At 28.1% G+C, this 13,886-nt stretch overlaps 1 protein-coding gene across 1 annotated transcript; it reads left to right on the forward strand.

The window, feature by feature from the left end:
• Positions 1-10,818: 10,818 nt before the first annotated feature.
• Positions 10,819-13,235, forward strand: CLUP02_05203 (ATPase; the record flags this gene model as incomplete). The annotated part of the gene is made up of 5 exons (XM_049284211.1): positions 10,819-10,884; positions 10,933-12,154; positions 12,211-12,426; positions 12,480-12,683; positions 12,745-13,235. 5 exons carry the CDS (start codon positions 10,819-10,821, stop codon positions 13,233-13,235), a joined length of 2,199 nt encoding a protein of 732 aa, XP_049141354.1.
• Positions 13,236-13,886: the final 651 nt, after the last annotated feature.

Here is a 13,886-nt window from a genome sequence, read left to right on the forward strand (position 1 = left end):
AATTAGTAATTTTAAAATTTTAAAAAAAAAGAAACGTTAAATTAGGATAAGAATTGAAAAGATTAAATAAAATAGTACTTATTATAATTTACTTTTTACTAACTTCTTAAAACTTATAGCCCTAAGTCTTTAAAAAATTAACTTTTTTGAAAATAAAAAAAGAATATTACTAAGGCTAGACGTTATAACGAGTAGTTTTAATAATTTAATACGCGTTATTAATACCTAAAGTATTAAATATAATAAGTAAATAAATTATATTATTAAAAAAAAAAGAGATTAAATAAAAAAGGATAATTATAATTAAAAAGCTATTATTAAAAAAAATATTAAAAAGGATTGGAGGGATCGGGGAAAGGCCTCTATATACCCCCTTTTAAATCCGGGGTATTAAAAAAGAAAGTACTATAAGCTTCTTAGCTAATTAACGCTAAATTATAACTATTATATATAAAAAAAAGAAGTAAATTATAAAATTAGGGCCTTTTTATTATTTATAATTTAGTACTTTTCTTTTTAATTAATAAAAGCTACTTCGTAATTAATATAAAAGGGTAGCTTTTTACTTAGCTATTTAACTTTTTTTTTTTCCTCTTTAATTATTATTATTATTATTAAGTAGCCGTTTTTAACTTAAATATTCTTTAGCCTTCTCTTATACTTTTAGACTTAAGTTATTACTTCTTTATTACTATTACTAATTAAACCTCCTTTAATTTTACTTCTTAATTTATTATATAAATACTAACCTAGCTATTTATAATAACCTTCTCTCTCCCTATTTCTTTTTTTAAACTAAATAATAAAAAGGACGTAGTACGAATTTAGGGCCTAATTACGATAAAAACCCTTAAAACCGATACTAAATACTAACTAAAAAAGTAAAATTTAAATAAATATATTACTTTTAATAAAACTAACCCTAGGATTATAACGAATATTAAGAGCTCTTAGTTCGTTAATTTTAATACGAACTACTAATATAAAGCGTATATTAATTATTACCTAAGCCTAGTACCTAAACGAAATAGTTTTCCTTAAGTAATCTTAACCCCTTATAAATTTAATTTTTTTAATTAGCTTAGTATAGGGGACGCACTTCCCTTTTTTAATTAGTACTCTAAGGCTTTTAAAAATTAAAAAAATTAAAAAACTTAAATAAAATAGAGCTATTATAAAATAATAAAAGTCTTAACTAATTACTATAACTTTTAAAAACGCTTATTATATAAAAACTAAATTTAAAAATATAAGATCGGATCTATAATAAAAGTTATAATATAAGACCTCGCTCTAATACGTAATATAATTATAATTAAAAAAAATAAGAGAGTACTTTTAAACTAAATAAAACCCCTACCCTAATCCCTTAAACTTAAAAAATTATATAAAAAATTAGGATTTTAATATACTTAATAATCTTTTTTTTATACTAACGATCCGGGCTATTTTATAAAAATATTTATTAACTAACGGGATAATATAGTTTATTAATACGATTTAAAATAGGATTTTAGGTATTTAAAAAGGATATTTGTTAATAATATCTAAATACTAAAAGCCTTTTATAATTAAATTAATATACTTCTTTATATTTAATAACTAATTAATATAAGCGCTTACGTAGTTTTTATAATATAATAACTAAGTAAATAAAAATATAGTTTATATATATTTAAATAGTTTTATAACGCGGTCTAATATAGCTAACTTAACTTAACTTATAATGCGTACTAAATAATTTACAAATATTTTAAACTATTTTATAATAAGCTCCGCACGGCTTAGACTTAATAAATTAGTTATAAGTTTTAATATAATAATTGTTACTTTTTTAATATAATAAAACTTTCCCTAAAAAGGTTTTTTAAAAATATAATATATAATTAGGACTTTAAAAATAGGCCCTATATTAACTTGAATAACTCTAATTACGTTATAATTAATACTTATAAAATACTAACTCCCTAAAAGTCCGGTTCTTATTTACTTAGCCTTAGATTTACTAAATAAAATCTAAGAATTTATAACTTATATAATTATAGCTATTATACTCTTATAAATCTTACGTATTTTAAAAAAACTAAGGATATAGCTAAGAGCTTTAATTAAAAACTTATTACCCTTAAAAAGTTAACCTTACTATTTTGATTTTTAAAAATACTTAAAAATACCTAAGAATCTATAATAAATAGTAACCCTAATTAGACTTTATAAATAATTAAATTAATAGAAGTTATTAACTAGCGTCTAAACGCTATTATTAATAATTAACTTATGTACCTAATTGATACTTTTAAAACTTATTAAGTTATATAGTCTTTATTAAATATATTATTACTTAAGTTATTACTATACTTTAGCCTAGCTCTTAGTAAAGCTAGTTTAAATAATTAAAAAAGTAGTTTTTTAAATACTTTAATTAGAGATAAAAATAGCCCTACTATAAAGACTTTAATTAAAGTACTAAGGGTTTAATTAAAATAAGAAGTTATTAAACGTACTCTTTTTAATTACGATCGGATTATATAAAAAAATAGCGAACGTTAATATTAAGGGCTAGCTAAATTTTATTAAGATTTTTTATAACGTCGTAATATATATATAAATAAAGCCGATATTAATGAAAATATGAGGGAATAATAAGTTAATTAGTATAATAACTTAATTATAAAAGCTATATATATAACTTTAGTTTATACTCTTTAAATATTATTATTAATAAAGGGAATTAAAAAGAATTAGGGTAATAAAAGTTAAGATTAGAAAGCTATTAAAAAAGAATAAAATAAGAACTAAGTAAAAAAAGTAGAGTAAGTAAAAAAAATAAAAAAAATAAAAAAGGTAATTATAAAAAAGAAGGGTAAATAAAAAGCTTAAAGCGATTAACTATATATAGTAATTAAAACTAATTTAAAATAATTTCTTTTTATAAAGGATTAAGGAAAAAAAAATTAGAGAATAATTAGAATAGGGTAGGGCGATTAATCTTAGTAATCCTTTTTAAAACTAATTAAGTTTAGGGATTTATAAAAGAGCTAATTAGAATAAAATATAAAAAAAGGGCCCTAATTAAAAATAAGAGCTTAGTAATACGGATTTTTATTTTAATTAAATATATACTTTTTAAGATCGAACTAGAGCTTTTTTTAATAATTTATTTCTATACGTAATAATATAAGATAATTAAGAAGTCTATTTTTTTAATTTAGTTAATACTATCCTCTTTTTTTTAGTTATAGCTCCGTTAATTAAGACCGTATTAACCTAATTAAAAAAGGTATTTTATATTACTTTTATAAATATTAGTAGTTTTTTAAAGCACCGTACTACGAGAGTCCCTTATACCCTATACGTTTTTAGTACGATAATTAGTAATTTAAAAAGGTAATAATAATTATTAAAAATAATAAAAATAAAAATAGTAGCGAAATAATGAAAGAAAAGCGGAAATCTCTTAGATTTTAATAAATTTATTAAGTAGCGAAAGTATAAATTTATTATAATTAGTGCGCAAATTAAATATATTTTTATTAAAATTAAATACGTTAATAATTATTAATATAAGTATAAACTAAAGTACGACTCTTAGTAACTTAAGGTAAAAGAAAAGAGGATAAAACCCGATCCTAAATAGAATTCTAATCCTTTATAAATAAGTAAATATTAACCCGGATTATTAAGGGACGTAAATATATAAAATTACGGATTAGCCTAATAGTAAATAAATTAACGTAATATTAATCTATTTAACTAAGGTTAATAAAAAAAAGGGGCTATAGGAGTAACCCCTATTTTATAAGATTATAAACGACCTTAGTTATTAACTAAATAAATAATTTATAAGCATAAGCTTAGGAATTATAGAAATAGTTAATAGATTCATTTACGGGCGAGGGGTATTATTAATATAATTATAATTACGAGAACTATATAAAATACTAATAATAACGATTATAAAAGAGGAATTCGTATTATAGAACTAGGTATAAGTTAATAGGGCGTATAATTATTTTAATAAATTTAAAAAAAGGGTAAACGACGTAGGTTTTTTCCCTATAATTACTAATAATAATTTATTATTATAAAAAGATATATAAAGGTAAAATATAGTATTAGAAGTACAATAATTAACGATTTTATTTATTTCGATCTATAGCTCGTTACTATTATTAATACGAAATTCGGTACTAATTAGCTAATAAAAAAAATAACCTAAAGTTATTAATAATACGTAATAACGTAGAGATCGTATATAAATACCGAAAATATAATAATAAATATAAAATAATTTATAAACCTTAAAGAAAAACTTTTTAAAAAAGAAATTATACTCTAGGGAGAAGTATAAAGTCTTATAAAAACCCTAACGATATTTTATAATTACTATAAAAAAGTTAGGATTAGGGAATACTAGTATTATTTAGTAATTAATATTATACTTATAAATAAAGCTTTTAATTATTATTATGAAGTAGTACGTAATCTTAATTAAAACGACTTTTTTAGTATTATTAACATAATTAAAAGCCGCTTTAAGATTTATAATAAGAACCTAGAGCTCCTATTTAAGCTATAAGCGATTTCTTTTATATTTATAATTAAAATAATAAAAAGTAAATTGTAAATAAAAATCCTCGAAGAGCTTCTTAATTAAATTAATAAGCTAGCGAAAACCTAGTTAAATAAAGGAATAAATAAGTAAAAAGTTAAATATTTTTATATAATAATCTAGCGTATATTAAAAATAAAAATAACCCTATACTAAGTATTTAAAAACTATAAAACGCTCTATTTAAAACTAAGATCTAGTTTTAATATTAAAATAAAAATATTATATTAAACTTATCTCTAAGTATATAACGGCCCTTATTAATAATATTAAATCGATCGGACGTATAATAAAAACAAAAAGAGGCTAGATATAGTAATTATTAATAAAGAGGCTTAAAATCGTTAAATAAGTAGAGATTTAAGTTACGAATAAGGTAATAAAAAAAGTAATATTATATTTATAAAAAGGATAGATATTAGTTAAGTAACTATTTTAAAAAAGAGCGTATTAAATCGTATAAATAGTATAAAAAGTTAAGGGTAATAAATAATAAAACTAGCCCTTATTAATTTAATTAATTCCTTATTATATATAAAAATAAATCCGGGGGTATAGAACTTAGTAAAAGTAGTTAAAGTAATAGCTTAAAATATCCGCCCCCTATAAGAGATTTAAAAAATAAAGAAAATCTTACTCCTTATACTAATAAATTAAATTATAACGAAATTAACGAGGTTAATTACTCTTTTTTTACCCCGTTAGTTTTTAGAAAATATATAAAACTAAATAAATAAAAAGTAATAAAAGCTCTTAATAAATAAGCTTTTATTTATAAATAATAAGAGAAGGTCCTTTAGATAACGGATATAGAGGTAGCTAAAAAGGCGAATTTAATAAAGCTAAAGCTTATTTTCTTAATATTTAAAAAAAAAAAACGCTACCTCTTTTAATATTAAAAAAAAAATTATAATACTAAATAAATCTAAAAGTAACTAGAGGGGTCCTTTTTATACTACTTAAATTATTTAAATACTAAGCTCGTATAAGTATTTTATATAAGTAAAAAGTACAGCCTAGATAATTTCCAAGAGATTATCCTAAATACTAAGGTATTATAATAATTAATAAAAAGAAAAGGGTAATTCTAAGCGCTATAAAAAATCGCACTAATAATACTTAATACGTTAATAGTAAATATTATAAAAATTAGCTTTAGCCTAAGTAAAGAAATCGTTATCCTAAGTATAATAAAAGTAGAGACGTATTTTAAAATAATAACTTTCTATATTTTACTTATTAATACTTTATTTCTCTTATATCTAAAAAATATAAATTAACTAAGTATTATATTTAATAATACGAAGAATAGAATTTTTAGTAATAAGTATTTCGAAATAGTTGAATAATAATAGGGGTATGCGTTTATAAAGTTTATTAATAATATAAAGTTAATTAATTATTTAAAGGAAAGTAAGCTTAGATAATTATATTAGAAATTTAGGTACCCGTCGGTTACGAGGCTATATAACCTCACAAAGTAATTAAGTAATAATAATATCGAAATAAAAGTACTAGAGTAGTTAACGAAAGTATACTATTAATACTAAATAAATACGTAAAGCTTATATAAATTTAAATTTAAACTGCGTAATAAGCTTAACTTTAATTAAGAAATCGTTATTAATGTTTTCTATTTAAATAGTCGGCTAGTCTTATATATAATTAATATAACTATATCTTTTTAAATAGGGTAATTCCTTTAGGATTTATAAATAAAAATAGTTTAAATAGCTTTATAAAAAAGCTAGATCGATATATACTAAGGACCGCTAAATAGTATTAAAACCGATACTAATACTAGTTTTAAATTAGTAAAATTTAAAGAAAATGCGACGGTTTATAGTATATAGCTAAAGATCGTACTCGTTAAAGCGTATTATAATATTAAAAAAGTAAAGAGGGTATATTAGTAACTAAAAAGGGCGTTTAGAATTATTAAAAAGGAAAATCCTAATTCTATTAATAATAAATATTTCTAAATAGTACTTAAATATTATAATAATATTATAAGACTTAATAAGCTTATATTAATATTATTAGTATTTAGAGTATATTTAAAAATAACCTTAACCTCGCTACTATTATTAAATATAAGCTAACGAGCCTAAGTAGTTAAAAAAATAATATAAGTATTACGTAAAGTAAATATAAAAAAATAAGTTAATAAGGTAATTATTACGTATAATAAGCCCGATATAAGAAGTAATTTAAATATATTACTAAATTTAAATATATAAGTATAGTACGAAATTATTTAATAATAGGCTAGGTTATATAAATAATCTCTATTAACGAGCGCTCTTACGTAGTTATAAGAGATCGTAACTAGCCCCTTAAAGTATTAATTATAATAATTAGATTATATTATATAAACCTTAGTAAGATAATTTTTAATTTATAAAAAAAAGAAGAGCTAGGGGAAACTATATAACTTATAATAGAAGTATAAGAAATTATTTTTAATAAGATCGTTATAATAGTACTAATAAATAACGAGGAAAAGGAAATTATTAAAAAAGTATTAATATTATTAATAAAACGTTATAAAGAATTATAATAATAAGCCCTAATACGGTAATTCATTATTAATAACGAGGTAATTAATACTTTTTATATAATAAAAAAGAAGGCTAATTTCGAGCTAATAATTAAATTACGTAAAAAAGGCGTAATTATAACGATTAAAAAGCTATATAAGGGATTAAATCTTATCGAAGTAAATACTTTTTTAAATCGAGGGGTCTATCGATTTATCCTTTACGACTTAGAGAAGTATATAAACCTCTATATATTTAAATTATAAATAGTTCGTAAAATTAAAAAAGAAGGAATACCCTAGCTATATAAGAAGCTTAAGTATATAATTTAGGGGTATAGTAATATTAAAAAAGCGATACTACTTATATAATTATTTATAATATAGCGCTATAACTAATAATTAATAATAGTACTAATAATATTACTATAAAAAAAAGGATATAAGATTTAGAGCCGTAATATTACCTAAGCCTATACTTAATTAGCTATAGGGCTTATAAAGAAAATCCTAGCCTATTTACTAAAAGAAATAGTTAATAAGTACTTGGAAAGTACGATTATTAAGGTATTTAAGCTATTATATAAGCTCGTAAAATCGGGTATTTATTAATAAACTATATACTAAGATTTTCATATAAATCAATTATTAATAGTTATATTTACGTACGATCTATATTTACTAGTTTCTAAATATAAAAATAATTAATTTAAGATCGTTAGAATATAAACTAACGATATATTAAGCCTATTTAATATTAACTTTATAAAAAAAGAGGATAAAGAGCTTTAAAAAGCGGGTTTTATAAAAAAACTAAAAGAGGTCCTTATAATAAATAATCCCCTAGTATTTTATAATAGGATTTTTCTAATTAAAAAAGAAACTATTATTTTTTAATAAAAAGAGTAGGATAAGAAAATTAATTTTATTAATTAAAACGTAACTAATATTAAAAAGTAATATAAGGCTAAGCTCGCGCGAGGGGTATATATTATAAGTATATATTAGCCTAAAATAACTTTTAATTATGCTAAAATAATATAAGTTATAGATCTAACTAAACGAAATATTAAAATACTTAATAAGTAGCTTAAATAATAATAAATAAATCTTAATCGAGGCCTCGTTTACTACTTAATTAAATTAGTAATTAGTAAGCTCTATATTTTTATTAATAAGTTATTTATAAATAATAATAACCTTATTTCGTAATTAGGGTATATTATTATCCTAGTTAATAAGAGTATAAATAAAAGCGAATTTACTATATATAATAATATTATTTATTATTTATTAACTAAAAGTAAGTAAGTAATAAAGAGTATATTAGTGTTAGAGGTTTATAATATAATTAATAACGTTAACCTCTCTTATATAATTTTAATAATACTAAAAAGAATTACTAATTAACTTAGCCTTTTATTAATCCTAACGGTTATTTATACTAATTCTTATTTATTATACGAATACCTTATTAAATTAGGGATAATAAAAGAAAAGAGGTTTATAATTAATATTATAGCCTTTAAATAATCGTATAAAAAGTATAAGATACTCGAAATCCGTTAGATTAATAATAATAATAACCTCGCTAACGCTTTTATATAGTAGTTTTTTTTTAAATTTTATAAATATAAAAGATCGACCTTAATAAGATTACGTTTTTAAAAGAAATTATATAATATAATATACTTTTTAACTATATAATATATATAATATATCCTAAGTACGCGCTTAACGTAATATAGTAGTTTTAATATAAAAACTACTATTTAATTTAGGATAAGTAAGCTATTTTATAGCGGCGCTAGTTAGAAAGGTTAATAATAAAAGTCGGCCGTAATAATTAACTATAATAGTTAGTTATAATGATTAAAAGCGGCCTTTTTTAACTATAAAAGTTCTAAACTTTAATAGCGACGTAGAGGTTTTTAAAAAAAGGGCTAAATAAGTTAATATTTACTATTTAGAGCTCGTAAAAATTCTTTTTATCCTTATCGTTTTTAATATTACCCAAAGCTACTCTCTTTTCAAACTAAATAAATCTACTAAATAAATTTACTAAATAAATCTACTAAATAAATTTATTAAATAAATCTATTAAATAAACTTATTAATATATAAACTATTACTTAGATAGCTAGTTAAATAATTAGTTAAGAAATTAGCTAATTAAAATATTACCTTAACGAGAACCTATTCTAAAAATACTTATTAATAAGTCTACCCCTCTCGGGCTAGGCACCCTCTTTAACTAGCTTAACGCTATAACTATTATAGTTAATATAAGTATGCCCGAGGATTAGTAAAGTACTTTTTAATAGTACGGAATTTAGCTAAGTAATAGTACGAACGCCGTAAATAGCTAGGCTAATATAGACGTTAAGATTTAGTATATTAATACTAATTTAGCTATAATAGCTATAATAAATAAGCTAGAGGTATATAAAGTTAAGGTAATAAGCCGGTACTTTAAATAGCTTTTATAAAACCCCCTAGGTAATAATAATACTTATATAAAAAAATAAATTATACTAAACTTAGCTACTTATGTAAGCTAGTACTAAGAGGTCCTATATATATTAAAATAAGTAAAGCTCGCTCTATAAATAGCTAGAACTTAAGAGGACTATAGTAAAAAGTTAAGAGCTATTAAAAAGGGAGATAATAGTCGAGTTAGTTAATTACTATTTTAGTTAGTAATTAGGTATAGAGCGTATTATACTTAGTTTTCTTTAATACGTAATATATAGTACGGCCCTAGTAGATTGCTCTATTGGGGGGTACTAACACTTTTATAAAAGTAGTACTTAATAAGGGGTTAGAATAATTCGTAAGTAATAAAAAAGTTAATATATAAATAAAAAAATAAGTTATATAAAAAGAGTAAAAAAAAAGGGGAAAAGGGGACGACTTAGTAAATAAGCCCGAGGTCGAATTATATCTCTAATTATAATAAGTAAATTAATAAAAAAAAGAGAAAGTTAGTATTAAATTAGAAATTTAATTTAACCGCAGCATACGGCTAACTATATAGGGGCTAATTGGGGGCCCTATTTACGATTATTATAACTAGCCTAACCTATAATTAGAACCTCCTTTTTATATTTACGTAAATATTTATATAGTTTAATTAATCTCTTCGTTAACTACGGTTCGAACTAACTACCCTATAATAGGGATACTAATAAGAACATTACGAGTCGTAGAAAGAGGCGATGGAGACCGCGGCCTGATAGGGCGTTTTACGATGTAAAATGCAGGATGGCTAATACCCTAAGCCTGATTCAACATGTGAACACCATTCTTGATACTTATAGAGGTTGCTTCGTGGCACACTGCAATCGACTGACTGAGTCGATTTCGCTCTTATTTGACTGAGGTAATCGCAATACATCAAGCAGTGCCTGCTGACAACTTACTGCAGATAGCAGCCTCGCCCGAGAACTGATTATTTTAAGCGAGACCAAGACAATTTTGAAACGTACTGGAAAGCTTACTCTCGACATCAACAGCTCGTTGTATGACGGTCTTCAGACTCGACCCATCACCTTGCACTCAGGACCTAACATTTCATCCAGAGTTAGCGTCACAGATCAGCACATAACACATTCACCGGAAATTCTAAGTAGCAAGATTGATGAGTCTTCAGCTCCGTCAAATTGATATGACACCACCGGGAAGAAGTGGAAAGAAATCCGATCCTCCCGCTTCTTCGCGAGAGATCAATGAAGTATGTTCACATGGATGCGTCTTCAATCAATATGCTCACAAGGATTAGTTCGGTGTCGGAACCGGTCATGCCACATTACGATCATACCGAGATCGTCAGGGGCGCTTCAAAACGGTTCAACAAGTCGGCGTGCCGTCCAAAAACGAGAAACATACCGATACAGCCCAGATACCAGAGGTTACTTTTTACCATCGCGTGGATGCATTTGGAAAAGTCCGGCCAGAAAGAATAGAGGTAGATTGGTGGGAATTTAGTGATTTCCTAAAAGGCCTGGAGCCGTTCCCCCTTTCTGAGAGACCGACAGACCGAGGGACTGTTTTCAATCCACCGTATGCGTCGCTTTTCCTCCGCTTAGACGCACTCGAAAGGGAATCATCGACAACGCAGTCAAAGTCTACGACCGCCAACAATACTATAGCTTCAACACAAAATCTTGGCATTGCCAAGACAATCCCAGAGTTTCTCAGACCAACTTTCCATGAAGCGCGTTCGAGACTTGAGGCCCTGAACACGGCCAGCCACAGCACTCTTGTTCAATATGACGATCTCTGGATGCTTTATAAACCTGGCGAATCCTTTTTTCACAGGGTGTCGGGACTGGAGACCAGGTGCTACATCGTTGACTACCCGATTGTTAACACAGCTGCACCTGGAATGTACCAAGGACTACTACAGCTATGTTGCTGGTCGATGGGATACAGTCCGCAGTCGGGTATGTTAGTCAAGCAATATGGCGTTTTTCCCGTGGCTCGGTTCCACGGCCGAACTGAGATCGGAAAACTGCGTTACGTGCCAGGAAGATTCATGGAGGATTTAGAGGCTGTCAAGGCACTTGCAGTCACTCGAGGCCAGAGCTACTGGGAAATGAACACGACATCGAAATTTCAACAGTTGGTGACATCCAAAGAACACAGTCATGATGGGGTTTCCGGGATGAGAGTAATTGTGGGCGAAAATGCCGACAGTGCCCTGGATGAAGGCCGACTCCCACATGTTCCATCACCCATATTCGACAAACGCATAGCTATCTCAAAGTGGAGCAAAAGAGTCGGGATAGAGTCTGACATTACTCCGACGACTGAGGATCGCGGAATAGGTCACGACTCTGACGATGTCATCTTGCAAACCGGATTCGAAGAGGTAGGAAAGATGCGGGGCAACTGGTTTAGCGACTATGACAGCATTCTGCCAACGACTAAACCAGATGATTTGGCCCTGATGCTTTGCCCCCTCGAAGTACTTGCATTCAGTATCCGTGAAAAGACTTGGAGTAAGTCCATGTAGTCATACGCAACATACCATTTGATATTACTAACTTGTATGAAGATTTGTATAATGTCGTCGACCTCAAGCCCGTGCAATTTGCAACCGATGCATGGAAGCGACTAGTCCTCAAAGCAGAGTACAAAGAAGTCATCTGGGCCATGGTCAAGTCCTATCTCGCGCATAGTACCAATTTCCATGACCTTGTTGATGGCAAAGGCGAGGGCCTGGTCATTCTTCTTCATGGGCCTCCAGGCGTCGGCAAAACTTTGACCGCAGGTATGTGTTCTCAAGCGGATTGATGAGGATGGGTTTTGACACAGCATCAAAAGAGTGCGTAGCAGAATCATTCAAGAAGCCTCTTTACATGGTAACTGCAGGAGATCTTGGGACAGATCCCGAGACCCTCGAGGGGAAGTTGTCAAAGATCTTCGATCATGCCGAAGCATGGGATGCCATCCTGTTGCTAGACGAAGCAGACATCTTCTTGCAGGACCGAGACTATGACAATCTTCAAAGGAACGCTCTGGTATCCAGTAAGTCTCCCTTCGAACTTCAATTAAAAAAATCTCGACCAAGTTCTCACTACAAACGTAGTCTTCCTCCGAACGTTGGAATACTTCAACGGCATCATGTTCCTAACCAGCAACCGCATCGGCGCCTTCGACCAAGCCTTCCAATCCAGAATCCACATCACAATCGGCATGCCGGAATTCGACGAACCCCTCCGCAAAGAAGTCTGGAAGATCTTCATTCAAGACCTCGGCCGCAAGCGCCGCGATGGCTCACCGGCCCTTCTCTCACGGGACGAGTGCAAGGCGCTAGGCAGCGAAGTGACCAAATCCTGGGCTTCGCAGCCCCTCAACGGCCGTCAAATCCGCAACTGCGTCAGGAGCGCGTTGGCACTGGCGGAAGACAAGGGGGTCAAGCCGGACGCGAGCCACTTCAACAAGGTCCTCAAGCTTGGAAACGCGTTCACCCAGTACATGACCAAGTTGCAGAAGGCGGAGGCTGAGGAGATTGCCCAGATCAAGGGCGATCGACTCGCGGCGATGAAGGACATCATGGCTCAAAGTGATGCTGCTTAGGTGGCAGGCAGCATGTGATGTTGCCGATTCCATAGTCAAAGGGGGTGTCTTACCCAGTAGAACGTGTTTCAAGTGGTATTTCATAGATTCGACTACATACGAACAGTTAAGCTATGCTATCATTCCCAGCTCAATACTTCAGGACCGAAACAACGATTTTGAGTCAAAGCTTAACACTCCTACATAACCTCAACGCCATGTGTGCAGAAATGCTATACATGTTTTTATGCATCCTAGCAATGATTGTTAGACTATTGACGGTAGAAAAGATGGATTTGGAATGTGGTCTTGGTTATACAAACGCCCCTCTCTACTTACACCCAACGTGGGCAACGTGGGTTACACCCACAACCTCCTCGTTCCGTACACATACGCAGTTCACACCCGGACTTTTGAGCTTCATAACGGCCGAAAGGCCTCGCCCTGCTGACGTAAATACTAATAGATAGCATATGTTCTAGCCAGCAGGTACAGGTTGACACTTAGTCGTTTAAAATGTAGATATCTCTCCACTGCGCACGATCTACAAGTCCACATGTGAACTACCTATCTCAGAGCGAGAACAGCTTGTCGTGGGCCAGATACATTAACTGATGGTCACCAGAATCAATCGACGTTTAAATCTATATATTCCATCACAGCCTGCATCGT

This window comes from Colletotrichum lupini, chromosome 3 (genome assembly GCF_023278565.1).
Source record: "Colletotrichum lupini chromosome 3, complete sequence".
In the NCBI taxonomy this organism is placed as follows: domain Eukaryota; kingdom Fungi; phylum Ascomycota; class Sordariomycetes; order Glomerellales; family Glomerellaceae; genus Colletotrichum; species Colletotrichum lupini.